The sequence below is a fragment of the Enhydra lutris genome, unplaced genomic scaffold (genome assembly GCF_002288905.1).
Source record: "Enhydra lutris kenyoni isolate GAN:26980312 unplaced genomic scaffold, ASM228890v2 scaffoldscaffold1, whole genome shotgun sequence".
NCBI classification, from domain to species: domain Eukaryota; kingdom Metazoa; phylum Chordata; class Mammalia; order Carnivora; family Mustelidae; genus Enhydra; species Enhydra lutris.
Window position 1 is genome coordinate 40,086,505 of NW_019154085.1, and position 27,977 is coordinate 40,114,481.

General features: G+C 39.6%; 1 protein-coding gene and 1 pseudogene across 4 annotated transcripts in view; both read left to right on the forward strand.

Annotated features, from left to right (window-relative positions):
* The window catches only part of LOC111144288 (DIS3 like 3'-5' exoribonuclease 2), a 359,800-nt gene that overhangs the window by 72,198 nt on the left and 259,625 nt on the right, over positions 1-27,977 (forward strand). For all 3 annotated transcript variants that reach the window (XM_022498710.1, XM_022498559.1, XM_022498640.1), the window contains exon 5: positions 3,416-3,517. In XM_022498710.1, coding sequence (XP_022354418.1) covers positions 3,416-3,517 — 102 coding nt within the window. The remainder of the gene's footprint in view (positions 1-3,415; positions 3,518-27,977) is intronic.
* On the forward strand, positions 1,031-1,654 carry LOC111144526 (annotated as a pseudogene). The gene has a single exon (XR_002640410.1). The product of XR_002640410.1 is annotated as an ATP synthase F(0) complex subunit C2, mitochondrial pseudogene (transcript).

The following is a 27,977-nucleotide window of genomic DNA, read 5'->3' on the forward strand; positions in this document are numbered from 1 at the left end:
GTCTTCTATATCACTAATTCTCTCTTCTGTCTCATTTATCCTAGCAGTTAGAGCCTCCATTTTTTATTACACCTCATTAATAGCCTTTTAAATTTTGACTTGATTAGATTTTAGTTCTTTTATTTCTCCAGAAAGGGATCCTCTAGTGTCTTCTATGCTTTTTTCAAGCCCAGCTGGTATCTTTTTAATTGTTATTCTGAACTCTAGTTCCAACATGGTGAATTTTTCCATCTTGTCATTCTGTCCAGAGAAGAATAGATGAATAAGAGAACAAAATACTAAAATGGCAACAATGACCCCAGAGAAATTGACACTAAACAAATCAGAGGGGACCCAGACCTGGAAAAAAAAAAAAAAAAAGAAAGAGAATATAATCAGGCAGGTGGACAAAAAGAGCAATACATTGGATCCTGTATGTATTTTGGTCTGTTTGTTAGAAAACTAAATGCCAAAGTTGTAAAGAAAGAAAAACTTAAATATGTACAAAAATAAAATTAAATACAATGAAAGGATAGAATGTAATTGTAAAAATGAACATTAAAAGATTCCACCCCCCCCCACACACAAAAGGAATATAAACAGACAGGTGAACAGAACAAAGCAATACTGTAAATCCTGAGTGTATTTTGGTTGGTTTGTTAGAAGAAACTACATCTTGAAACTGTAAAGAAAGAAAAACTTATATACATACAAAAATTAAATTAAATACATTGAGAGGATAGAATGTAACTGTAAAGATGAAAATGAAAGACTTTAACAATAATAACAAAAAAGAATATGATCAGACAGGTGAAAAGAATAGAGCCATACACTAGATTCTGGGTGTATTTTGATCTGTTTATTAGAAGAAACTGTATCCCCAAATGAAATATATATATATATTTCATATATATATATATGCGCACATACACACACACACACACACACACACAAAACTAAAATTAAAAGATAGAATTTAACTGTAAAAATGAAAATTAAAAACCATTTTAAAAAAGAAGTTGACAGGCCCTCTCTGTCTCCTCGGCCCTGGGAGCAGCTCTCTTGCCGCAGCCCCTCATTCCCTGAAAATGTACGCCTGTGCAAAGTTCGTCTCCACCCCGTTCTTGGTCAGGAGCACCTCTCAGCTGTTGAGCCGATTGCTGTCTGCAGTGGTGCTAAAACCACCCGAGACACTGACAGATGAGGCACCTTATAAGGGCCTCAGCATCTTGGCAGCCCCACGTCCCCTGACCTCACTTATTCCTAGCCGAAGCTTCCAAACCAGCGCCATATCAAGGGACATTGATATAGCAGCCAAGTTCATTGGGGCTGGGGCTGCCATGGTAGGGGTGGCTGGCTCTGGGGCTGGAATTGGGACTGTGTTTGGGAGCCTCATCATTGGTTATGCCAGGAATCCCTCTCTGAAGCAACAGCTCTTCTCCTACGCCATTCTGGGCTTTGCCCTCTCGGAGGCCATGGGGCTCTTTTGCCTGATGGTGGCCTTTCTCATCCTCTTCTCCATGTGAAGGAGCTGTCTCCACCTCCCATAGGTCTTTCTCCCGTGTCTCGTCTGCCCTGTATAATCCTTTTCCTATACCTCCCCAGGCAGCCTGGGGAAAGTGGTTGGCTCAGGGTTTGACAGAGGGAAGACAAATAAATACTGTATTAATAAGAAAAAAAAATAAAAATAAATAAAAAAGAAGTTGGCAAAATAAATTCACTGAAAAAGAAAAGAGAGGATACCTGGGTGACTCAGTTGGTGGGGTGTCTGCCTTCGACTCATGATCCCAGGGTCCTGGGATGGAGTCCTCCTTTGGGTTCCTTGCTCAGAGCCCCAGTTATTTCTAATAATACACTTCTCAGGGGGCCTGCTTCTCCCTCTGCCTCCCAATACCCCAGTTGTGCTTTTTCCTCTCTCTCTCTCATTCTGACAAATAAATAAAGTCTTAAAAAAAAAAAGAAAGAGAAAAAATTTAAAATTGAAAGACTAAAGAGTCTTGAGGAAAAAAACATGAATTCTGTATACTATTTTCCCCATTGGAGCATTGGAGTTTTGCAGTTTTCTGTGATAGGTAAACTTGGCCTTAGTTGGTGTTCTTGCTGGTCTTCTGGGGGAGGGGCCTGTTATGCTGATTTTCAGGCGTCCTTACCCGGGCAGAATTGCACCAGCCTTGCCAGGGGAGGCAGGTTAATCTGCTCCAGATTGCCCTATGGTGGCTTTGTTCCCTGAGGGGTTTCCACCTAGCTTTAGAGGATGAGAATGAAAATGGCAGCGTCCCAATCTCCTGGAGCCAAAAGCTTGGGGGCCCCCCTCCTCATAGTGCCCACAGGGAAAAGCAGTCAGTCACTCCCGGGTCTCTGTTGGTACCCTCTGCTCACCCAGCCTGTGACTGAGCTTTTCTACCTCTGGCACATGACCCCCCTTAGAGTCTCCAAACCCTGCAGACTGCTGCATCTCACAAACATGCTGCTCCACCTGGGGGTGGAAGGGGAATCTCCTGCTGGTTCTGTCGCTTGCTGGGCCCCTGCTTCAGGAGGGGTCACCCAACTGTGCTGTGGTTTGGGGTTTATGGCAACCCCAAGCTGAGAGCCCACTCCTGGGCTTGGTGATTGCAGCCGGCTTCCCTGCTCTGATGCCTGGGAGCTCTGCTTCATTCAGGCGCCCCTGGTCTTTCTGTGACTCCAAGGATCCTGAGACCACACTGTCCCTAACCTGGGTTATTTGTAAGCATGTGATTGAGGACAAAGGTGTCCATGCCTTGTGTTCATGGTGGGGAGTTCACCCTGCTCCTCAGTCAGAGAGTGAAGGAGCGTGAGAATGCTTCATGAATCTCATGTCCCTTTCCTTTTCTTCTTTGCCTTCTACTTGGATCTCTATAAAAGTAACTGCAATTTGCTTTCTCTGTCATTTTTTCAGTGGGAGGATTATGATTTTGCTGGTTTCCTCCTTGGAGAACTCAAATCCTGGAGTTGGTTCTTGCTACTGTCCTTGCAGCTGGTTTTCTTAGGGAATTATATTTTGTTGTTCTGTTTTCTTGCAAACCTTCTAAGTTTTACCCTTCTTTGATACTTAAAAAAAATTCAGTTAGTGTAGAAAAGGTATCATCATGCTTTATTTAAAACAAGGAAGGATAACTTACTCCTTTCTCATTTCAGTTATGAAAGCATGTAGTCTCAGTTTTTTGCTTTATTTATTTTTGTTTGGTTTTGGCTTGACTGTAGGAGATCTTCTCTTATGTTTTTGAAATTTCTTTAACATTCTTTTAACCTGCTTTTATGTGTTCATCCCTGTTTCTATTAGTTCCAGAGACTGATTTCCCTCTTAGTGTTCTTGTTAAGCCCGTGGACAGATTGTAGAGTCTACAGTTTTTAAACCAAAGAAGTAATATTCGGTTCCAGGTCTTGGTAAGCTGACTATTTTCTCTCTCCAACCTAGGATGGTGATCGAGACATTTTTATCGATGGGGTTGTTGCTCGTAATAGAGCCTTGAATGGGGATCTGGTGGTCGTGAAGCTGCTTCCGGAAGAGCAATGGAAGGTGAGTTAAATTTTCCTTTTCTAATAATAACCTTCTCTCAGGGCCTTTTTATTCCATGGTGCATCTGTGAGACATAAACTGGAGCAGTCACGGACTCCTCAGGTCCTGTGGTTGCCTCAGAAGCAGGCCATGCAGTGCCTGGAACTTAGAAGCATCTGCTGGGCAGTCATCTAATGATTTGAGTTGTTCTCCTTGCTCCCTCCCTGTGATCTGTCTTCCCTGTCATATGCATTGCATTGATTTCTGATAATTTTTAGGATAGAAGAAAAGCTTACAGGGTACATTCAAACTTCTGACATGTATTACTTTCCCACATTTAATGGTGGGAGAACTGAAAAGACAAAGGCATGGGCGTGGTGGCAGTCTTCACATGTTCTTGCTTCCTCTACGGGAAAACCTGGGCAACATGTACCTTTTTCTGTAGGTTTCACTTTGGTGATTGGGCTTCCCTTGGCAGACAAAAATAGACCCTCTCTTTTTATAAAACAGAGATCTGGTGGCAGAAGAAAATGTTTTTAACTGGAAAATATCCTGGGTTTCAGGCTCCATATATGTCTAGTCAATTGAAAAGAAAAATGTGGTTTTTGACTATTTTTAAATAAAGATCAGGCACTAGAATGATTCATAGTAGCAGTTTCTTTGAATTGTCATGTAGAACTGGCAACTTGTGGGTCCAAATCTGGGTATTTCTTTATAGCATTTCTTCAGATCTCTTATTTTGTCTCAATTCGCTGGTATTGAGAAATATGGTGTTGCCTTCAGTGAGAGGTAGGTACTGTAGGGATTAATAGAATGGGCTTTTAGGCTAGGCTCCTTGGGTTTGAATCCCATTTCTGCCACTCATCTGTATAACCGTGGGTGAATTATATAACCCCTCTGTGCCTCAAAGCCCTCATCTATAAAATGGGAATAATTATAGTACCTACTTCATGGGTTTGTCATGAAGATTAAATGAGAATACATGTAAAAATGGTGCCTGACCCATGGTAGCAGTTCAAGCAATGTCAGTTTTTATTATTATCTTTTACAAAAATAGAAATACTACCTTATTTCAGAGCTTTGTCAAGACAAATTTGTTTTTATCTGATAGGGCTAGAGTAACTGACTTAGAATGGACATTTGTAGGGTGTAGGTATGTTAATAATGATCAAGAGAGATATAGCTCTTGCCTTCATGGAGCTTTTAGTCTGATGGGGAGTGCAGGTAGGAAGAGACAGGTATTAATCACACACAGATTAAGGATAATTATGATTAATGCCGTGAAGTTAAGTGCAGAGTGTTTTATAAGAGTCAGTTATCCTAGTCCTGATCCCCCAGCCCATCCCCAGTTGCTGCCAGCTGTGGTTATATCCTCCCTTGATTTCCCAAAAGCACAGCTAACAGTTGGTTCCAGGTCCTAGGAACGTAGATTGATTTAGGCCACTTCCTCTTTTCTGGAACACATCTAGCACAGTGTTAATGAGATCTAAGAAGACAAGAAGAGTGCATTAGGGCCTGGTCAGACTAAAGAAGTATTCCTAGAGGTCATTTGAAGGAGTAAAGAGGCAGAATTAGAGTGAAGATGATCCATAAGGAACAAGAAAGATGGTGGTTTCCTTTGACTTAAGGAATGAGAATGGGTAGAATAGAAAGAAATAGAAGAGTAATTAGCAAATTGGGTGAGTCTAGAGCTGACCAGAGCAGGTGTAAGGTGTTGACTTGTTGGAAATAATAGGAATGGAGAGCACATAGCAGAGCACCACAGGTGCTCTGCAGAGGTAGATGAGGTTGATTCAAAGAGAGCAAGGCCAAGTTGCCCAGCATCCTTCCTACCTTGGCTGTGGCAAGGGATGGCTAAAAAAACAAACATATGAATAAATAAATTGGTTGAATTATTTTCTTTGTTTTTCACCTCATTTGTATTTTTAAAAGATTTTATTTATTTATTAGAGAGGGAGAGAATGAGAGAGAGAGCATGAGTGGAAGACAGGTCAGAGGGAGAAGCAGACCCTCTGCTGAGCAGGGAGCCCGGTACGGGACTCGGTATCGGGACTCCAGGATCACGACCTGAACTGAAGGCAGTTGCTTAACCAACTGAGCCACCCAGGCGCCCCCACCCCATTTGTATTTAAGACCAGCAAGCATAGCCTCTCCTGGTATTATCAGATGTACTCTTGCTTTGGACAGGAAGCCTGACAAGATGAGAGTAGTTTGGAGGTGAAGGTGTTGTTGTCAAGTTGTAGAAGGATAGCTTAGGACTTCAGCATTCTTATTTATGCCTTGGTGCCTTTGCTTCTAGACAAAAACCTACCTCCTTGAGATTCAACACAGCAGAGTTGTGTTTTTTCCCAGGAGGCCTATGTTCGTGATTTTGTAATTCCTAGGTCACTGGAGCTAGTTAGGCAGATAAGATTTTACTGAAATTCTTACAGTGTTCCCACAGTCCGTATAGGCAGGCTACATTAACACAGCTTGTTGTTTTTCTGGTTTACAGTTAATATCTAAAGGCAGAAGAGATTAAGGGCCACATGGGAGTTTTAAGCCCAGGAGTGACATGGTGTTATTTAGCCAAAATCACTCTGGCTACTATTAGGAGAATGGAATGTAGTGGGGGCAATATGTGTTGACATGGCCAGTTAGGAGACATATACTGGGTCATGACAGTAAAGATGGAGAGAGGTAGGGATACATTTTGAAAGTAGAGCTGATGGGACTTGAAGATGGATTTGAGGAGTAGGATGAGTAAAAGAGGGGGGAAACAAGGTTTAAATTCTGGTTTAAGCAAAATAGGTGAGTATGATGTCATTAATTAAAATGAGGAATAGTTAGGGACAAGCATGTTTGGGTGCAAAAATTGTGAGTTTTGCTTGGCCATATTAAGTTTTAATTTCTTTTCAGACATGTTAATGGAGATGTTGAGAATGTACGGAGGCGTAGATGGCTCATTACTCATAAATTCTACTAAACATTTAAGAAAGAAATAATCCTGAGTCTACGCAGACGATTTCAGAAAATGCAAGAGGAAGAAATCTTTTTTTTTCTTTTTTTTAATAGGAATTGTTATAATTTAATCTCTTAACAACTTTCCTATATAACAATACAAGAACTCTTTTTCAACTTATCCTATGAAGGCAGCATTGCCTTAATATCAAAACTAGGAAAAGACAGTATAAGAGAAGAAAGCTATAGACCAGTACTCCTCACAAGCATAGTTGAAAAAGTCCTCAACAAAATATTAGCAGATAGAATCCAATAACCTATTATATTAAAAGGGTAACACAACATGAGCAAATGGGTTTTATCACAGGAATGCAAAGTTGGTTTAATATTTGAAAAGCAATTTGATGAAATTCACTGTATTAACAGATTAATAAACACCATATTTCAGTCAATGTCATCGTTTTAATAGATGCAGAAAATACAATTGACAAAAGTCCACAACCATTCATAATAAAAACTCACAGCAAACTAGGAATAAAAGATTATTTCCTCAGGCTGGCAAAAGAACACTTAGGAGATACTTAAAACTAGCACCATTCTTAGTAAGGTAAAAGACTAAATGCTTTTCCTCCAATATTGGGAATGAGGTAAGAATGTCCCTTCTCATCCCTTTTATTCAACACTGTACTGGCTATTTATAGCCAGTACAGTAAAGAATAGAAAAAAAGCATTCAGATTGAAAAGGAAGAAGTAAAACTCTCTTTATTCTCAGATGATATGATTTTCTACCTATAAAATCCTAAGGAATTGACAAAAAGCTGCTAGAACTAGTAATGAGATTACCAAGGTTGAAGGACAGAAATTTGATATTAAAAAAATCAATTTTACTTCTACATATTAGCAATGGGAAATTAGAAATTAAAAAATTTATTGAAGTATCTATTTAATAGGATCAAAATTATGATATACTTAATTTTGACCAATTACAAGACATATACGCTAAAACTATGAACATCATTGGGAAAAATTATGTAAGACTTCAGTAAATGGTGAGAAATACCATGCTCTTGAATTAAAAGACTCAATATTGATAAGATGCCATTTCTATTCAGATTGATCTATAGATTAAGCACAGTCCCAAAGAAAATCATAGCAGCCTTCTTCTTCTTCTTTTTTTTTTTTTTAAGATTTTATTTATTTACTTGACAGACAGAGATCACAAGTAGGCAGAGAGGCAGGCAGAGAGAGAGGAGGAAGCAGGCTCCCTGCTGAGCAGAGAGCCCGATGCGGGGCTCGGTCCCAGGACCCTGGGATCACGACCTGAGCCGAAGGCAGAGGCTTTAACCCACTGAACCACCCAGGTGCCCCCATAGCAGGCTTCTTTATAGAAATTAACAAACTGGTTATAAGATTTATATAGTTGTGTGGAGGGCCTAGGATAGCCAAAACAAAGAAGAACAAAATTGGAGGCCGCTTATTACCTGATTTCAAGAATTACTATAAAGCTCTGGGAATCAAGACTGTGTGGTAATGTCAAGATAGACATATAGATCAATAGAGCAGAATAGAGAGTCTTGAAATAGACCTATATGTATATGATTAATTGATTTTCTACAAAGGTGTCAAGGTAATTAAGTGTAGAAAGGATCTCTTTTCAACAAATATGCTATTACAATTGTGTAGTCATATAAAAAATAGTGAACTTTGACCCTTACCTTGTACCATTTGCAGAAATTAACTTGAAATGGATTGTAGATGTAAATGTTTGTGTAAAAAGCACGAACTTTCTGTAAGAGGGGAAATTTTTAGTGATCTTAGATTTGATAAATATTTCTTAAATATGAAACATTAAAAAAATCAATAAATTTGACTTAATCAAAATTGCAAACTTTTGCTCTTCAGTAAACACTGTTATAAAAAGGCAAGCCACAGACTAGGAGAGAATATTTATAAAACATTTATCTGATCTACCAAAGACTTTTATCTAGACTGTAAATAACTCTTTTAAGTCAGTAACAGACAACTATTTAAAACTGTATTAAAGATTTGAAGAGATACTTTACTAAATAAGATATAGGGATAGCAAATAAGCATAGGAAAAGATGCTTGACATAATCAGTCATTAAGAAAATACAAATTAAGGGGTGCCTGGATGGCTCAGTCATTAAGCATCTGCATTGGGCTCAGGTCATGATCTCAGGGTCCTGGGATCGAGCCCCACATCGGGCTCTCTGCTCAGTGGGGAGCCTGCTTCCCCCTCTCTCTCTGCCTGCCTCTCTGCCTACTTGTGATCTCTCTCTCTGTCAAATAAATAAATAAAATCTTAAAAAAAAAAGAAAATACAAATAATACAAATTAAAAGCACAAGGTAGAACTATAAAACTGCTAGAATGGTGAATATTAAAATGATTGACCAAAACCAGTGTTGAGAAGGATATGGAACAACTGGAACCCTCATACACAGCTGGTGGGACTAAAAATTGATATAGTCACTTTGGAACACAGTTTTGCAGTTTCTTAAAAAGTTAAGCACATACCTTACCATGATCCAGCCATTCCATTCCTGGATATTTACCTTAGGGAAATGAAGGCATTTGTCCACATAAAGGTTTGTATATGCATTCATAGCTGCTTTTTTTTGAATAGCCCCAAACTGGAAATAGCCCAAATGTCCATCAGCATGAAAACCAATTTTGCTATACCTATTCAACGAATACAACTCAGCAGTTAAAAAAGAAAAATCAATGGACTGCTGATACATACAACAACATGGATGAATCTCAGAATAAATTATGATGGATGAAAGAAGCTAAGCAAAAAAGAATACACTCTGTATAATTCCATTTATATAAAACTCTAGAAAATGCAGACAATTTGTATGGACAAAAGGCAGATCATTGGTTGCCTGGGGCAGGAGCAGGAGAGATGGATTACCAAGGGGCCCCAAGGCAGCTTTGAGGGTGATGGGCATGTTCATGATCTTGATGGATAGTTGTGTATTTAAGTCATGTGTATGTAAGTCATGACTAATCAGTTTGTGCACTTTAAATGTATGCAGTTTACTGTATGTCAGTAAAGTCATAAAAATGACTGAAAATGAAGAAATAAGCAAAACAAGATGTTTGGACAAATGAACCTAGCTCCAAGGAAAGATTGAAGCTAGAGATGTAAGTTTGGGAGTCATCAGCATGTGTGTGGTGTTAAAGTCATGCCAGTGGATGAGACCACTTAGAGAGTGTAGCTGAAGGCAAAAAGGCTGAGTATTGAGTTCTTGGGTAGGCCAGCATTTAGCGGTCAATCGAGGAGACTGTGGAGAGACCCGCGCTCCTGCCTCAGCGGGTATGAACCATGCTGGTTAAATTTCATCTGTGTCTAATGCAGATGTCAATGAAATTGAAGACAGGAAAGAAAATGCTGGTTCTATGATAAAGTCAATAAATTGATAAGCCTCTGGTACAACTAACAAAAATGTAAAAAGGCACAAGTCACCAATACCAGGAATGAAATAGCAGATATCACATATTGCAGACATTCAAAAGACAACTTCTGTGAAACAAACAAAAATTTCCCAGCTGTGCCTGGTTTAGAGAAAAGGCGGATACATTCTGAGGGTGTAGAGGGGCAGAGGTCCAGTGAAATGGGTGTCAACAACCTCAGGCTTTCAGAATCCATGGGATCTGCTCAGATCTAGGAAGATGTATTTTGATCTAGTGGATCCTGAGCCCTGTCTTTATTGATAACATCCTCTTGGGTGGGGATTGCTGTGGATACAGAGTGAGGCTTAGACTGGCAAGGAGGACCCTTTGAGTTGCTGGTAGTAGATGAGGGGAAGTGAAGCCCTCTTTAGCTTTCAGAAGATTTGGAATGTAGAGGCAGGCCGGGGCTCCTTGCTTCTCCCTTTTCTGTGGAGCTCCTAAGGGTCTTCACAGTGACTGCCTGACAATTGCTTTTCATATGAGCAAGCCCATTAGGTATGTCCCTTAGGCCTCATTAGTTAGAGTAAGTATTTCACAGCTTCCCATTCTGAAGCGGGGAGACCTGTGACAGTTGTTGGTGACAGGGTCAAACTAGAGAGAAGAGAATATTCAGACTGTCCTCAAGCATCCCTGACATGTAGGATATAAACATCTCAAAGCATACTGGCCAATTGTATTACAGGTTTGTTAGTACAAAAGCATATTGTTATCAGAGGAATCTGTAGTCAATGGTGTGAGCGAATGTGAATTAATTGGATTATTCATCTTTGCTTCTTTATGCTTGTTGTGCTGCTCACCCCTCTTGGGTATGTAAACTACAGGGCCTTTGGGGTTTTAGAAAAAAACAACAATTCTTTTAGCTGTAGTAGTAAATAGTCAATTTCTTTCACAGCATGTTTTTTTGGCAAAATAGATAGCTGTGGAAGAATCAAGCTGTGAGGCAATCATAAACAATAATTTGCTCTTATATAACAATTTTAATTTCAGAATTCTTCCATGTTTGTAGCATATGTGTGTAGTTTTTATTACAGACATCTCAAGAAGGATGGTTGAGGGGCAAAAGATAGTTTCTTCACTTTGCCAGTTGGGACATTAAGTGACTTGTTTAAGAGCTTGGAGCTTTGGCAGGACCAGGGAGTGGAACCCAGATCTCATGACTTTTAGCTTATGGCTCTTGTAGGGTTTATTTTTCCCTTGTCTGTGTGTGTGTGTGTGTGTGTGTGTGTGTGTGTGTGTGTACGTGTGCATTTTTCTAGGGAGAGCGTCTGTGGTTTTCCTCAGGTTTTCAAAGTCAGGGAGACATGTCCTCCAAAGGATTAGGCTGTTTCACGAGTCCTGGGGATTCTGCCTAGAACTGTGCAGGGTACCTACTGGCTTCTCATCCTCCTGCCAGCCTGTCCTGTGCTTGAAGCTGGAGGTACTGTCTGGAAAAGGCCCCAGCTTTGCTGTTAAGGAGCTTGTCGGCTGGCTGGGATGGGAATGGAAACAATTGTATGGTTTGCAAAATAGCAAGAGAAATACATGTTGTTATGGGAGCACCACACTCTGTGAGAACTGGGGACAATTTTCTAGAGGAGGTTATATTTGCAGTGAGGTTTGAAGGATGGTTTTGTTTTGTTTTAGGATGAGAATGCCTTGGGTTGAGAACAATTTGGCAAGAGAGGACTGTGGACATTTCCACTTTCAGGGAGGAATATGTGGGGTAAGGTTCTCTCTGCCATGTCATTGGCTGAGGGCTGCGGCTCCTCTCCTGGCTCCCTGGATACTGGTAAAGAAAAGCAGTTCCCAAGCTCCTGCCCTCCAGGGAGACCAATAGCCTTGACCCCTTTTGCAGAAGCCCACAGATACTGCTCTTCTCTGTAAATGCCCCTCCATTTGCAATTGATCTGATCTTTGCCCTGCCTCTTGTACTCGCTTTCTTTTTCCTTTTCTTTCCTTTGTCCCATCAAGTTCATTCATACTCATTAAATAACCTTGTCCTTCATCTTTTATTAATTATAATAAGTTTATCCTGTTATTTTCCTTCTTTTAATATTCCAGGATAGTACATCACAAGTAAGCATATATAGACCCTGTGGATGCTGGATGATTGCTAACTTTTCAGTGCTTACTGTATACCAGGAACTGTATTTAGTGCCCCACACCATTTAGTCTGCTGTTGTCTCTATCCCAGTTTTGTAAATGAGAAACTCAAGTCTTAGCTTACACATTTTACTTATTTAGGTAATATGTAAGTAGGGAATGGCAGAGTTGGGATTCAGATTCATTTCTTCTTATTTCATGATCTCATTGCTATTTGTTATTTCAGAGATCTAAAGAAGAGAGTTATTAAATCTATAGCTAGATATTGTCAAGTATCATAAAAATCAACATAGATCCAGGAAATTGTAATACATGCCTTAGCATTAGGTAGTATCTTGAGTTGCCTTCATGGGTAAAAAGGATGATTTTACCAATTGAAATGACCAAAGGCCTAGTATTAATTCTTAGAAAATAGACAACTTAGGAAAAATTAACTAGAGTTCTAGTGGGGTTTTTTGTTTTGTTTTGTTTTTATTTTTTTAAAGATTTTATTTATTTATTGTAGAGAACAGAGAATGAACCATCAGTGAGGAGAGGGAGAGGGAGAAGCAGACTCCCTGCTCAGCAGGGAGCCTGATGTGGGGCTCCATCCCGGGACCCTGGGATCATGACTTGAGCTGAAGGCAGGTGCTTAACCAACTAAGCCACCCAGCTACCCCAGAATTCTAGTGGTTTTATCTTAAGACTAGACAAGTATGATAGCTTCTCAGGGCATTATGAAGGCAGGTGTTGGGAATGTGTTGTAACCTTACCAGACATCTGTTCGAGGTAGTGCATCAGATACTGAGAGAGCTGACCCAAGTATAAAGTTAAATCAAGAGCTACAGCTTGCTGAACAATTGGTTACAGACCCAGCTATCATCCTGAGCCAGCAGTAGATCACAGATTCCTGGGGGCATGTGGCCCAGATAGTCAGAAGGCAAGTGGGCAGTTGTCATGTAAGAGGTGGGTCCTTCTGGCGCTTTGGGACAGAGGCCTGAGTTCAGAGATATGGACTCTCTTATTGTAAACAGACTGGTAGAGGCAGCCACTGGGCTGGGAGTCGGGGATTGCCGAGCTAGGAGAATTGGCTAGAGTGGTACTGGGAGCAAGAACCAAAGCAGAAGACCAACCCTGGGAGCCAGAATTCTGGGCCTCTTTTTGGTTGTACCAAGGGAGATTTGGGAGCCCAGAATTAAGTTCTGGTATCTTGGAGCTAGGAGGTGGGTTAAAAGCTAAGGCCTCCTATAGGAGGAGCCAAAGCTGTTTAAAATATTGCCTACCTTGCTTGATTGGGAACTAGGGTGAGCAGCTTAGTTGATGCAGCCATAGTGAGTAACCCAGAGAAAATCAGAGTAAAGGAGAAAGACAGGAGCATATTAAAATGAGACTCAATTAGACCGTTCCACAGTGTGAAACAGATTCTGACTAGCTGAAGAGTCAGGGGTGGATTTCAAGTGAAATTCCTACTCATTGTGTAAGGACCTATTCAGCAAGAGGCTTTCATTAAAGTTAAACTGTCCCTGCTCCCCTTCCCCCAGGGGATTTACTTGGAGACAAGTCCCAGAAACTAGCCTCAGGTAACAAAGCTCAAATACAGGAGTGGGTCTGGCCAGGTGGAGACATCCGATCAGTGGGGGTATGCATACTGTCTCCCTGGTTATCAAGGAGTATGGGCCCCGCCCTTTGGGAGCCTTTTGAGCGCCAATCCCAACCAAGGTGATAGGCTGGGTCAAATGTCTACTAGGATAAATTGTAACTCAGTTGGTCACCTAGTATCACTGTGGAGTTTCCTGTGTGTGTTACAATCTCATTGGCCACCTGTGCCTGGCCAGGCCCGACCACATGGCCTTTGCCCTTAAAAACTAGTCTGTGAAACAGAGAAGGGTTGCCCTCTTTTGTAAGAGGTGCGTCCCCGAACGTTTGGTTAGATTCTTGATGCTTGGCGTGAAATAAAGCTTTGCTTGACCTTCGTTTTATATCAGTCTCTCTCCTTTAATCACGGACCCATTATTGGGGCATAACAGTTGAAAATTTGCTTTGGGGGCGCTTGGGTGGCTCAGACGTTAAGCGTCTGCCTTTGGCACAGGTCATGATCCTGGGGTCTTGAGATCAAGACCTGCATCAGGCTCCCTGCTTGGCAGGAAGCCTGCTTCTCCCTCTCCCGCTCCCCCTGCTTGTGTTCCCTCTCTCACTGTGTCTCTCTCTGTCAAATAAATAAATAAAATGTTCAAAAGAAAAAAAAAAGGAAATTAGTTTCTATATATTTTTTTGTCTGAATACTTAAAATTATGGTAAGAAAGGCTGAAGTTGATTTGATATATTGATATCCACTGGGAACCTATAATGTTGTTCATTTATCCTCCAGATATCTGTTGAGTACTTCCATCAGACTGAGAAGATACAGTCGGAATAAACCAATTAAGCACTTTGTTAGCAAAGTCTAATTTCCTCTTGGGACAGGATTATTTCACTTAATTTACAACAGAGCAAAGTCTATACATGAATTAAGGAGGGTGGAGAAGTGGGGATAATTATTCTATATTTTCTAAAATATCTATGATACAGTCACTAAGAAAACTTATTTTTATGCAAACTTATACTTCAGCAGAAGAATAATAGAAGCATGGATGGATAGTTTAGAAAAGATTGGCACAGAAAGAAATAACGAGTTTGAAAGAACAAAGGAAGTGTTGATAGGAGTTACTACTCTTGTTCTAAATTAAACAAACAAAAAAAAAATCAAAGTGCACATTTAATCCCCAATTTTCAGGGGCTGTTCCAGACTTTCTTATGGTCACATGAAATTGGTCTCATACAGTAAATTGTTTCCTTTGACAACTAGCTTTTCCTTCAAGTGATTGTTTTAAAGTTTTGTCTTCCAAGTTCTTCTTTAAATATGCACCCATCATACTAGATTATATTTAATCCAATCTCTTATATAACCACTATCATTTTGGATTGTTCTCAATTCCAGTGGAATTAGGATTTCTTAGAACTGTTTGGTTTCTTGGCCCGTATGGCAGGCCTGAAAAAGACTTGGAAGGTACTTAATGATGGAAGGCAAGGTCTTTGAAGCCTCCACCCACAGCAGTATGGTAGGTAAGGTATATCTACTACCATGATCAGATTTTCCCCAAATTGTTATATACACAAGCCTATTTTTAACAATCATCTTTTCTTCTTCATTATTGCCAGCTCTGGGATCAAATATTTCAGGTTCTTGCCTGCTCTAAACATGCCTTCAGATCTCCATAATTCAAATTGAAATGTCTAAAATAAGGAATGTATCATTTAAGGATAGAGTAGCTTATTTGTGCTGGGAAACTCCCAATTAATATTTCAGGATTATTTGCTAGAAAACTAATTCAGTCCTTTGTAACTCCATGGAGATGGTTTCGTGAAATTCACCTTCATTGTACAGAATGAATTAATGTAGATAAAGGACTTAACAGCAATGCTGGCACATTTTAATTGCTTAAGAAATGTCACATACTATGATTATTCTTCCCTTAGTTCAGCTAAGAGCACGTAATAACTCACATTTACTATTCCCAGCTCTTGAATTTACCACTGATAACATTTATTCATAGTAGATATAAAATGTTGATGTAAAATGTTGGTGTGTCACTATACATTCCTTTGAAGTGTCTAAATTGCTGGGAAGTTCTGTGGTAGCTAAGGTTATACTGTGGAGCAACATTTTTTTTTTTTCTTATGCTCTTTGCCCATCAAGATCACCTAGGGCCTCACTTTTTATTATCTTCACCCCAGGGCCCAGGCTGAATGGAATAGCTGCCATCAGGAATGTTCCCCTTTTCTGTGGCAGAAGAAAACGGAGCCCTGGACATTTAAAATGTCTTTGCCCGGAAATGACTCCATCAGTTCTACTTACAATCTCTGGCTAGAATGATTCACTTGGTCCTCCCCAACCTCAAGAGGGCCAAGAAGTGTCATCCTCCCAAGTGTCTGCAAGTAGGGATGGCAGGATATAGCTGGTGAACTGCCCTAATGACGATCCCACTGTATTAATTAGATTGCTCTTACATTGCGTTCTTAATAGCCTTGACGAGTATGTGCCATTGGTCATTAGGGACATCAGGCAACAGTTTCTGTATCACTTACTGCAAATTCATCCCCACTAATGAAAAAAGAATTCAGGAATACCTGGAAGATCTATGTGGTCTTTAAGATCACATTTAGTTATATAATTCTGGCTTGTAAGTAAAATATGCGATGCAAAGTAAATTTGTTCATCCTTGAATTAAGTTAATGGTACAGTTTTTGTTTGTGAAAGGCAAGGAAGTTAGGTTTTAAGGGAATGTACTGACATTTGGTAATATTTATAAATTACCATTACTAGTAGTATTATGAAGTTATTGCTTGCTACTGCTGTTGTTAAATCTTTCAGTTTTTAGAAATTGCAAAAGGTATATCTTATCCCATGTTTTATAGAAACTAGTAATGATTTACAGCATGTATATAACTATATTATAAATTTAGGCAACTAGGGAGAGGGACATGGTAGATTTGGAGAAGTACAGAGATTTTAGTGTTTTGGAGCTTAAAATGTAAGGTAGAATTTATTGTGGCAGGAGACCAGGCCAGGCTGGTAGATGGTGGTCGGGAGGGTAAGGGAGCTCACGTCCTGAAGTGTCTTCGTGCTGGTGAAGGAGTTCAGCTGTTGTCATCCGGGCACTAGGGAGCTTGAAGGAGGTTAAGAATGGGTGGTGAGTGATTCAAGAATAAAAGACCCAGGGTACCTGGGTGGCTCAGTTGGTTGAGCATCTTAGCTATTGATCTCAGGGGTCATGAGTTCAAACTCTCCCTTGGGTCTGGAACCTACTTAGAAAAAAGAAAAGACCCAGAGATGACAGTTACAATTGTTTTTGATGTGAGAGAATCATGACCTAACTATATATTATCTTAGGTTGGGTTTCCCAGAGATGGGGCCTCTGGTGGAGTTTCTTGCTCACACGAATGTGTCTTTGTGAAAGATTTTTAAAATACCTAAGTTACTTAAAAATTTAATTAGTAGAATCACACATGGATCCAGAGTTAGCATTTGAGAATGTGTTACTGAGAATGAACTAGACCAATGCTGGATGCAGGTGCTTCTGGGTGGTAAGAGGGTGAAGTGGGAGCGCAGCACACAGAACCGAGCGTGCAAACAGGGAGCTGCTCTTTGGAAGACCAGATCAGGTGTTAGCAGCACAGTGCACTGGGGACAGTTGGCCAGGAGCAGGGAGATGTCCCGATGGTGATTTTTTTTGGTAGTGTGTCCTAAAGTAAGAGTCAGCAAACTTCTATAAAAGCCAGATAGTGAATGTTTTAGGCTTTGCCGACCATGTTTCTGTTGCAACTTCTCAACTCTGTCTCCATAGCGTAAAAACAGCTATGTCCTGGTGAAACTTCATTTACAAAGATGGCTAGGTCTGGCTCATGAGCAATCCTTGGCGGACCCGTGTTCTAGAGGCGCGGTTAGACATCGTGAAGGCCGTCGCTGCCCCTGCCCTAGCAGAGCACTGTGGGCACCTCGGCTCAGGCCCCTCGCTCTCAGCCTAGCAGCATGACAACTGTGTCTTCCTATTTTGACTCCAGGGCAGCAATTCAAGCTTTTAGTTCTTGAGGCTTTCGTTTTTAAGTCAGAAAATTCTAAAGAGTCTTTACCTTTGTGGGTTCTTGGATGTTATTTGACTGGATTCTGTGGTTTTTTGTTTTTTGTTTTTTTTTTTTAGTTATCCTTTTTAATGATCTGTGTGAATGCTGTTTGCTAGTAAGAGTTTATATGTGTTTGGCATAGTTAGAGTGCCTTTTTGATCAAGTTAGAAATCAATGTTGCAGATTAAGGTCTAAGTAATATTCTTGGAAGCAGGGGAAGGTGAATGCAGAGCACTCTGGCCACCTTAATTGCAGCTGTGGCTTTCTCTCCTTCCATCTGCGTTACTCGGTTTCTCATCCAGTATTCCCGTGCTCTGCCCCTATGCTTCAGGCCTTTGTTGCCATTTATTCGAGCAGTGGGTAGCATGGAGTTGGCGCTTGCAGTGATCAGAGAGAGGATAAGTGGTTCTCCACTCAGTCCTTTTTAGTGTCAAACTAGGCCCATTTGTCATTGGAAAAATTGTCCGGGGTACGGGTTGTGGTAGAGGAGGGCAGTAGTAGGTCAGATAAAGGTCTGTGCTTGAGGCAGGTGACAAAGATCAGTTCAAAGGGAGGAGTGTAAGGCTCTAAGTGGGAAGTGAGCTGATGGTCAGGAACCAAGGAGATTTCTAATGGGTTAGAAACACAGAACGAATGATTGAGGTAAATGGTTTCGAATATGGGCTGTCAGCAAGGGTGGGCTCCTTCACTCATGCTACGCCCTTTGAAGGCGCTATTGAGTGCTTGCTACGAACCTTGGGAACATGGTATGAAATAAGATAGGCAGGATCTGGTTCTAAACCACAGAGTGTAGAAAGAGACTTTAGTGACTATTTTTGTCAGTTCTCCCAGAGGTGGTACTTCCAGAGTGCCATTCTAGATGCCGAGTAGGAAAGCTTACTCATTATGTACAGTGGGTGCCTTAGTGTGGAAGGGCTGGATTTTCTTGAGGAGAAAAGCGTTCTGAGACAGCCAGCCTTGCAGCGCAGTGTGGAGTGTTGAGTGCAGTGGGCGAGTCCTGGAGTGCCGTGCGAGCACACAGTACGGACACCCTGCCCACCTGCCGAGGGTCACAGAATGCTTTCTGGAAATACATTTCTGGAGGAAATGAAGTCTGAATGTAAAGTGAGTTTGAACCAGAAGGCTTGATGGAGAGAGAGGAGAACCTGGCCTGCTCTCAATCCTAGAGATTGTTTATTAGAGTGGGAATGGAGGCTATGAGGGGAAGGCACATGGCTGGAGTAAGTCTTTGTCAACCTCGCCAGAGGCTCCTGCTCATTTGATGCTGGCTGAGACCAGTTGTAGAGTTGAAGACCCAGATCTTTCTGGGTGAAGCTAGGGCGAACCTGGGAACTATTGGAATCATTGGTCATTTCTTTTTCTGGAACCATTGGCGGAGTGAGGTCTCATTGTTTATAATGCCCTGTGGTGGAGTATCTCCAGTCTGTAAGCACCATAGTCTCAGATCTTCTGGGATAAGATCTAGGTGGTTTTTGACAGTGAGGAACTTAAGCCTTGCAGGCTGGGTTTTTTGCCTTTCAGGACATTCTTGGTGTTACATGTGGTATTCCTTCTGGATCCTTGCAACTTGAAGTGTGTTCTAGGTACCAGCAGCCCTGCAGAATCTCAGGCTGTTCCCTGAGACCTGCTGAATAACAATCTGCTTCTTTTTTCAGCTCCGTTTAAAATTCAATTATAATTAACATACAGTGCTGTGTTAGTTTCAGGTGTGTAATATAATGATTCAGAAATTTCGTACATTTCTCAGTGCTCATCCAGATACCGTACTCTTAATCCTCTTCCTCTGTTTCACACAACTTCTCACCCACATTCCCTCTGGCAACCACCAGTGTGAAAAACCTGTCTCTTCACGAGATCCCCAAATGATTTGCATGAATGTTAAATTTTGAGAACCACTGATGGTGGCTAATTAACTCTTCTTTCTTTTAAAATAAAAACTACTTTGGCACTCTAGAGAGAGCATCTGTATATGGCATTACTCTGTTGTAGCTAGTCCTAGGGGAGAGTCGTGAGTGCAGTGTAGCAACTCGTTGGGTCTTTAGAGATTTGAAGTAATGATTTCCTTATTTCATTTTATTATATTTATTTAACTTTTTTTTTAAAAGAAAGGGCTTCTTTTTTTTTAAGATTTTATTTATTTATTTGACAGAGAGATCACAGGTAGGCAGAGAGGCAGGCAGAGAGAGGGGGGTGGGGAACCAGGCTCCCCTCTGAGCAGAGAGCCCAATGCGGGGCTCGATCCCAGGACCCCGAGATCATGACCTGAGCTGAAGGCAGAGGCTTAACCTACTGAGCCACCCAGGTGCCCCATGATTTCCTTATTTTAGCAGAATCAGACTCTGGTTACCTTCCCCCACCAACACACACACACACATACACATACACACACACACACAAGCACCCCACTCTTCCCTTTTCTATTTAGTTAGAGCAAAATGAAGGACTGAGGGGTTGTTCTTATAGGTATAGTTGGAAAAAACTTCCTAATTAGTTTATTGAAAAGAGACGGATTTCAATCCATATCATTAGTTTTTCATTTTATGTTAAGGTCAAATAATCATGTCATTTCCATTAGTCTCCAGTTTCATTAGTGCTTTTATGCATGTTTCTGTTTAATGCGTGTTTGTTGTGGGGTACGCTTTCTATTTCTTTTTTCCTAAACCACTGTTTGAGGCCTGCTTTTAGTAGTTCCCAACATGTTAAAGTCTTTTTGAAAAGTAAACCTATAGGATTTTGAAAAATTATTTCAGTGTTCAGAATTTTATATCTTGAAACAGTCCACAATATAAGCTTCCAATAATGTGAGCATTATTTTTTTCCCTTTTCCCCTGTGCTGTTGTAGTGTCATATGTTGTTGCATCAGATGAGATTGTATTTTATTTATTTATTTTTAAAGGATTTTATTAATTTATTAGAGAGAGAGAGTACAAGAGTGCAGAAGCAGGCGGAGGGGCAGAGGGAGAAGCAGACTCTGGGATCATGACCTGAGTGGAAGGCAGATGCTTAAGCAACTGAGCCACCCAGGTGCCCCACATCAGATGAGATTTTAAAGAAAAAGAAGAACATAGCTGGAAGGGTAAAGAGCTAGACGAAGCAAATATAAACAAAAGTAGTCTGAAACTGTTCAATGTCTATAATTGAGGTTTATTAAAAGGATATATTGTTTTTTAATAAGTAGGGTACCCACATTTTAAAAATGATTTATTATTTATCATTTAATTGGAATTATCTTTTCATTCTGACATTTACTTTGGTAAGAGGTTAGATTATGCCACAAATGATTAAATTAACGATTTTATTGAGATAAAATTCACATTTTAATAATTTTATTTTTAAAATAATTTTAAAGAGTGCAATCCAGTGATTTTAATATATTCACAATGTTATATAACCATCCCCACTATTTAATTCCAGAACATTTTCATCATCCCCTAAAGAAACCTTGTCCTCATTAAACATTTGCTCTCTATTCCCCTTCCCTCCCAGACTCTGGCAACCACTAGTCTTTCTGTCTCTGTAGATTATTCTGGACAGTTCAAGTAAATGGAATCGTATAATATTTCCTCTTTTGTGTTTGGGTTCTAAGCATGTTTTCAAGATTCACCCATATTATAACATTTATCAAGTCTTCATCCTTTTATTTATTTATTTATGTAACTAAATAATATACCACTGTACAAATGTACCACATTTTATCTTTTCATTAGTTGACGGACATTTGGGTTGCTCACACATTTTGGCTATTATGAATAATGCTGCCATGAGAGACACCTGACCTGGGTGGCTCAGTTAAGCGTCTACCTTCAGCTCAGGTCATGATCCCAGGGTCCTGGGATCGAGGCTCGCATCAGGCTCCTTGCTCAGCAGGAAGCTTACTTCTCCCTCTCCCACTCCCACTCCCTTTGCTTGTGTTCCCTTTCTTGCTGTCTCTCTCTCTGTCAAATAAATAAATAAACTCTTAAAAAAAGATGTTGTATGTGGGAAGACTGTGCTTTCAGGGATCATTTCTGTATTTGTACTTGTATTTGTTATTAGAGAAGTTTCTTTGAACATGTAGTGTGTCTGAAAAAATGAGAATTAGGTGCAGCGGCGTCTCCTGAGTGTGATGCCGGCTTCTGGGAGTTGCTTCTGTAGCTGCCTTTGGCACTGATGCTCGTTCTTCTCTTCCTTTGGGAGGGTGAGAGGGAGGGGATGCTGTCAGAGTGGGAAAAAAGAAAAAATGTTGCGGGCACTTAATGAATTGGATATGCCCAAGTTGTTTTTGTTGCTGTTGTTGATGAAGGGTGTTTATTACTGTTATTGTTGTTTTGCGATAGTATATTACTGAATGCAGTGTGGGAAGTACATTCCCTTCATTACCAAACACAAGTACTCTTCTTCTCTTAGCCATTTTGTGTCATTGTTCCCTGCTTTTCAAAGCGCCTCTATACAATGAGTATACAATACTCATATTATGTGTATGTGGTTTAGTATTGTGAGCTTTTATTTACTATAAACATTGTCCTATTTTATTACCAAGATTTTTAGGCACAAGTTAATACACTGAGAAAGTGTCTAAATAAATTGTCACTTTTAAGTACTGTATAGTATTTCATTGAGTGAATGTTTTTTATTTTTAATAACTTCCCTATGTTATAGGACATTTAGTTGTTTGTATTTTTTGTTATCTAAATAATATTGTGAAGAACACCTTTAAATACATAACTTTTATTTTTTAGGATTGTTTCCTTAAGTTAAATTCTCTGAGTGCAATTTACTGGGTCAAAAGATGAGATAACTTTTCAGATTGTATCTGTGTATTGCCAGGTCATACCCATCGTTTAGTTAAATAACTGAAACCACACTCAAAAAGACTTTGCATTTATTTAAATTTTGCTTTTTATTTTCCATCCATCCTTTGACCTTGTTGATTCTTTGAACATTGGTTTAATCATCTTCAATGTTAGCTTTTTCTCCTATGTGTTCTTTCTGTGTTTGGCACATTGAGTTGGACCGGATTTCAGTTTTCTGGTGGATACTGAGGCATAAGGTTGAATCTGTACTTCGAAGTCAGGAACAGGGGTATATTTCTCTGAATACAGATCTCTGTTTTGCGCACACTTGTCTTTTGTGTTTCTGTTCCTCTTCTTCTTTCTTTACAGTTAGATTTTTTTGGATCCACTGCCTCTTTCTTGACAGTGGTCTAGATTCTGCAGTTTGGCTTCCAACCCATCATTCTACTAAAGTTGTTCTTTCCATGGTTATTGCTGATTTCCTATCCATTTTCATTGGTCACTTTCTTAGTTTTTGTTTTCCTTGAGCGTCTACAGTGATTTAAGACCATTGATTTCCGTCCTCTTTGTAATAATGTCCCATTTGATCTGTGGCCCAATTCTGGTTCTCTCCTTGGTTTATTTTTTCTTAGTTGATTTCTCTCTTTCCTCCACCTTGTTGTAGACCTTTCCCAGTCTTTTGCCCTGAGCCATCTTTTCTTTCTTTATACACTTTTAACAGAGGCTTTTATGTACATTCAGAGTTTAAACTGGCACTTCTGTTTGGGTGATTTCCACCATCTGTTCATTTACCCAACATTTTTTCATTGGCCACTTTGTGCCTGGCAGTGGGCTGGGTCCCAGGGGAGCAAAATGAACACAATTTGCCCAAGATCAGATTTATAAACAGAGCAGCCATGGTGCTATCTGATATATTCCTTACAGGGATTTGAAGACAGATGCCAGAGCTCAGAGAAGGGGCAAAGACAGCTCTGCCTAAGGGAACTGGTGAACATTTCTTAAAATAGACGACATTTGAATTTCAGTTTGAAAGAAGAGTTTGCCAAATGAAAATTCAGAGGAGGGGAGAATATTTTAGGCAAAGGGACTATAAGCATGTATTCCTCCCAAGTTTCAGCTGGGGAGGGCAAGAGTTTTGTTTTATTTATGTTTATCTTCATGGAATTTGAAAAAGAACATGGTCTTTTCAAGTCAGATTAGGGTCTACATTCTAGACCCTTTACTTAATGGCCCTGAGGCCCAGAGGCCTCATGTATAAATGAAAGTAAGTTTTTTTGGTAAGGATTAAAGAGCTACAATCACCCAAAATAGTGTCTGGCAAATAGGTACTTTTAAAATGTGAGTTCTTCTTTCAGTTTCTTGTCCTTGCGTCTAGCAGCTGTAACTGACATGCAGCAGTTGGGGATAAATACTTGTTGAACAATTTCATCATTTCCAGACAACATAAGAAGAATGATCTTGTGATACAGAATTTTATGACTGAAGAACATGGGTGAATTTACTAAATTTAGTGGTCTTTCAAAGCAAAAATTTGTTTTCTTCAGAACTATAATTGGAAGAGAAAATACAGCATGGGATCAAGGCAGGTTTGCTGATGTTTGCACATGAGAGCTGGATATAATTCCCCGCCCCCAAAATCAAAGATGGACTGTGTTGGTAATAAATGTCTTCTCTAATGTTTCTTCATTAATATTTATAGTTGGTTCTTATTTGTTTCCATCTTAATTTCCTTTGGTGTAGAGAGTTAAGTAAGTATGGTTGTAGATTTTGATTGTTCCCGGATAGTCTGTTTTTTCCTAGAGGCCACAGATGCCATCCTCACCTACTTTTCAGTTAATATTAGCTTAGACTAGAATCTTTTAGCTCTTTGTTCCCATTTGTATTTCTTCATGTAACATAAATGCCTTTGTGTGACCCGCCCTTTGCTCTCTCAGGCCACCTTCAGTGTACCCTTAGCTCAGGCACCGCAGAGGGAAGGTCTTTGAATAGGCACCATACGGCTGGCTGCACGTCTGCATTTTCTTCTCACACACATGGTTTCCTTTGCTTGCGGTTCTCTGCTTGTGTCTCTTTTTCTCTCCCCTGCACAGGTTGAGGCCTTTCCTTTGTATCTCCAGAATTGTTACTCAAGGTTTCTGTTTTACTTAATTGAAAAACCTTCAGATGTTTCTCACCTGTAATATAGAGTCATTTATTACTATCTCTGTTCACATTCCAGTGGTATTTGATATTTTCTTCTGGGAATTATTTGTGTTGCTTCTTACGAATGATTCCCACTATTTGATGTTAAAAATGGTAACTAGCATTTATTGAGTATCTTTTGTGTGAGAGGCACACTTCTAGGGCCTTTGTAAATACTGCATATTGCTGCTGTAGATTACTTTGCAAGATGGACTGAACTGTAGTATTTCCTTTTCATTGTTCATGTACTCATTTCTAAACACGCTGGAGCATTTTGATATAATTCATGAGGGGGCAGTGTCTGGCAACAGCGGAAAAGTCAATCCCTAAGTTGTAAAATTCTTGAATTTGGGTTTTTGTTCATACTTCCAACTTTCAATTCTCTTAAGGCTGTATGGAATTTAGGAAATATATTCATGTCAGTTTTATTATTATTTAAAAATAGTTTAAAATATGTATTTTTTTTACAGAAAATTAAAGCAAGAAGGTATTGATACGTCCGTTTTCTCTTAATTCATTGATTTGATGATTTATTTAACAAATATTATTTTGGACATCTGTGGCACACCAGATAAGGGAATAATATGTCACTGAATATAGCAAACAGTGTGGTGCCCTCATGGAACATACAGGAAGTTTATATTCTCTTTTAGACCTGAACGGATCCAGGAAGTCTTATTTTCAAAACCTGTTTTTTTTTTTTTTCTTTGTTTAGAACCATAAGGAATATCTTAACATTTGGAAACTACTTTAACAAATGCAAAAGCCAGAGTGCTTTAAATTTCTCTAATTTGAAAGGAAAATTCCGTTCATTCAGCAGAAAACAAGTCATCTCCTTAGCTAAGTTCCTTTGGAAAAAGATACCTGCAGTGTAATTTTTGTCTTAGAATTAATAGGGGCACCTGAGTGGCTCAGTGGGTTAAAGCCTCTGCCTTCAGCTCAGGTCATGATCTCAGGGTCCTGGGATCGAGCCCTGCATCGGGCTCTCTGCTCAGCGGGGAGCCTGCTTCCTCCTCTCTCTCTGCCTGCCTCTCTGCCTACTTGTGATCTCTGTCCGTATGTTAAATTAAAAAAAAAAAAAAGAGAATTAATAAATTAAATGACTTCCATTAGCCCATTCATTTTAGAGCCATTTGACACTTTCTTGAGGTCTAAAATTGATTAAAAGAGTAAATCACTGTTCATTTTATTTTCCTTTCTTCAATTTTGCCTTGAAGCGTTCCACTGATAGCTGTTATTTCTTAGAAGCAGCACTGGGGAAGGGATTCCTGTTCTTTGGGCTGTGTCATCCTGAATCTCTAACGTGGGTTGAGACACAGAACGTACACATGTGTTTATATGCATTGCAGGGAAGATTTTTTTAGGGATTTGGAGGGTACCTGCAAATAGAGGGCCTGGGATCAGAAGAGAAAAAAAGAAAAACAAGAAAGATAAAATTCATATAAACATGCACATAGAACACCTATATATGGGAACTGCCCAAGTACATCTTATAAGTTACATGAACTCAACTAATTATTGAATTATAATTCATTTATTGTATTGTATATATTTTGTACCCCACAGTAAAAATGTTTGGCTGATGGTGTGTACTTAAAAAAGACAGAAAATCCATCCTCAAATCACATCAGTTTCCGATTCTATCAGCGTGATCTGTTCCCATTCTAGCTGTGCATCTTCTTTGGAAGGAGGGAATATCTTTCAGAGCTCTTACAATTTTGCATTGACATCCAGCATTTAGTAAAAGAGCATCATGTATGAGAAATTATTAAAAACCAAGAGAAAAAAACAATAGAAACACACCCATGGGTAATTTAGATTTTGCTGTTATAGGAAATTAATTTTAAAATAACTGAGCCAATATGCTCAAGATAATAGATGAAAAGATAGAGAATTTCACCAGAGAACTGTTACTTATAGAAAGAGAATAGATAGAAATTCTAAAACTGAAAAAATAATAGAAACTGATTTATTCAGTGTATGTGTTTAGATAAAATTAGATACCACAGAAGAAGGGATTAGTAGACTGGAAAATAGTGTAGTAAAACATACCCAGACAAAGGCATGGAGAAAATAAAAGGATTAAATAGATATTAAATACAAAGAAAACACCTTATATTTATGTAATTTGAGCTAAGGAGGAAAGAGGGAATGAAATTCAAACAGTATTTTAAGAAATTACAGCTAAGAATTTTCCCAAATATATAAAAGACATCCGACCACAGATTTGAGAAACTCAAGAAAGCCCAAACAGGATTAATAGAAAGCAGATCATATGTGGGCATACTAGAGTAAAACTTAATGAAACCCAAACAGAAAACTCTTGACAATAGACGGGAGGGAAAGATCTCTTCAAAGGAACAGCAGCTGACTTTTCAAATGAATCTGATGGAAGCCAAAGGATGATAGAATGGTGTCTTGTAAAGTACAGAAAGAAGGGATGGGGTGCCTGGGTGGCTTAATAGGTTAAGCATCCGACTCTTGATCTCAGCTAAGGTCTTGATCTCAGGGTCATTAGTTCAAGCTCTGTGTTGGGTTCCATGCTGGGTGTGGAGCCTACTTTAAAAAAAAAAAAAAGAAAAGTGCAGAAAGAACATAACTGCTGAGGCACCTGGGAGGCTCAGTTGGGTAAGGATCTGCTTTCGGTTCAGGTCATAATCCCAGGGCCCTGGGACCAAGCCTGGAGCCAGGCTCCCTGCTCAGCAGGGAGTCTACTTCTCCTTCTCCCTTTGTCTGCTCCCTCCTGCTCATGCCCATGCTCTTTCTCTCTCTCTCTCTCTCTCAAATAAATAAATAAAATCTAAAAAAAAGAAAAAGACAATTGCTAACCTAGGTATCTATACAAAGTGAAAGTATATTTCAAAAGTAAAGGCCAAATTTGATATAATAAACACATTTCTTGATATATACAACAAAATGGTCAGAAGAAGAAATAGATGAATGGAATAATTTAATATCTAGTAAAGAAATTGAATCTTTAATTCAGTTTTTTTTTTTTTTTTAAACAAGGAAAACTCTAGGATCAAATGGCTTTACGGGTGAATGTTTTCAAATATTTATGACAGTAAAATAGCCTCAAAAATTTTTTTTTAAGATTTTATTTATTTATTTGACAGAGAGAGATCACAAGTAGGCAGAGAGGCAGGCAGAGAGAGAGAAGGAAACAGGCTCTCTGCTGAGCAAAGAGCCCGATGTGGGGCTCGATCCCAGGATCCAGAGATCATGACCTGAGCTGAAGGCAGAGGCTCAACCCACTGAGCCACCCAGGGGCCCCAAATAGCCTCAATTTTACAAAAGTTTTTGAAGAGTTGAAAAACTCTTGAACTTTCAAAGAGAAACTTCAACTTTCAAGATTTTATTTATTTATTTGACAGACAGAGATCACAAGTA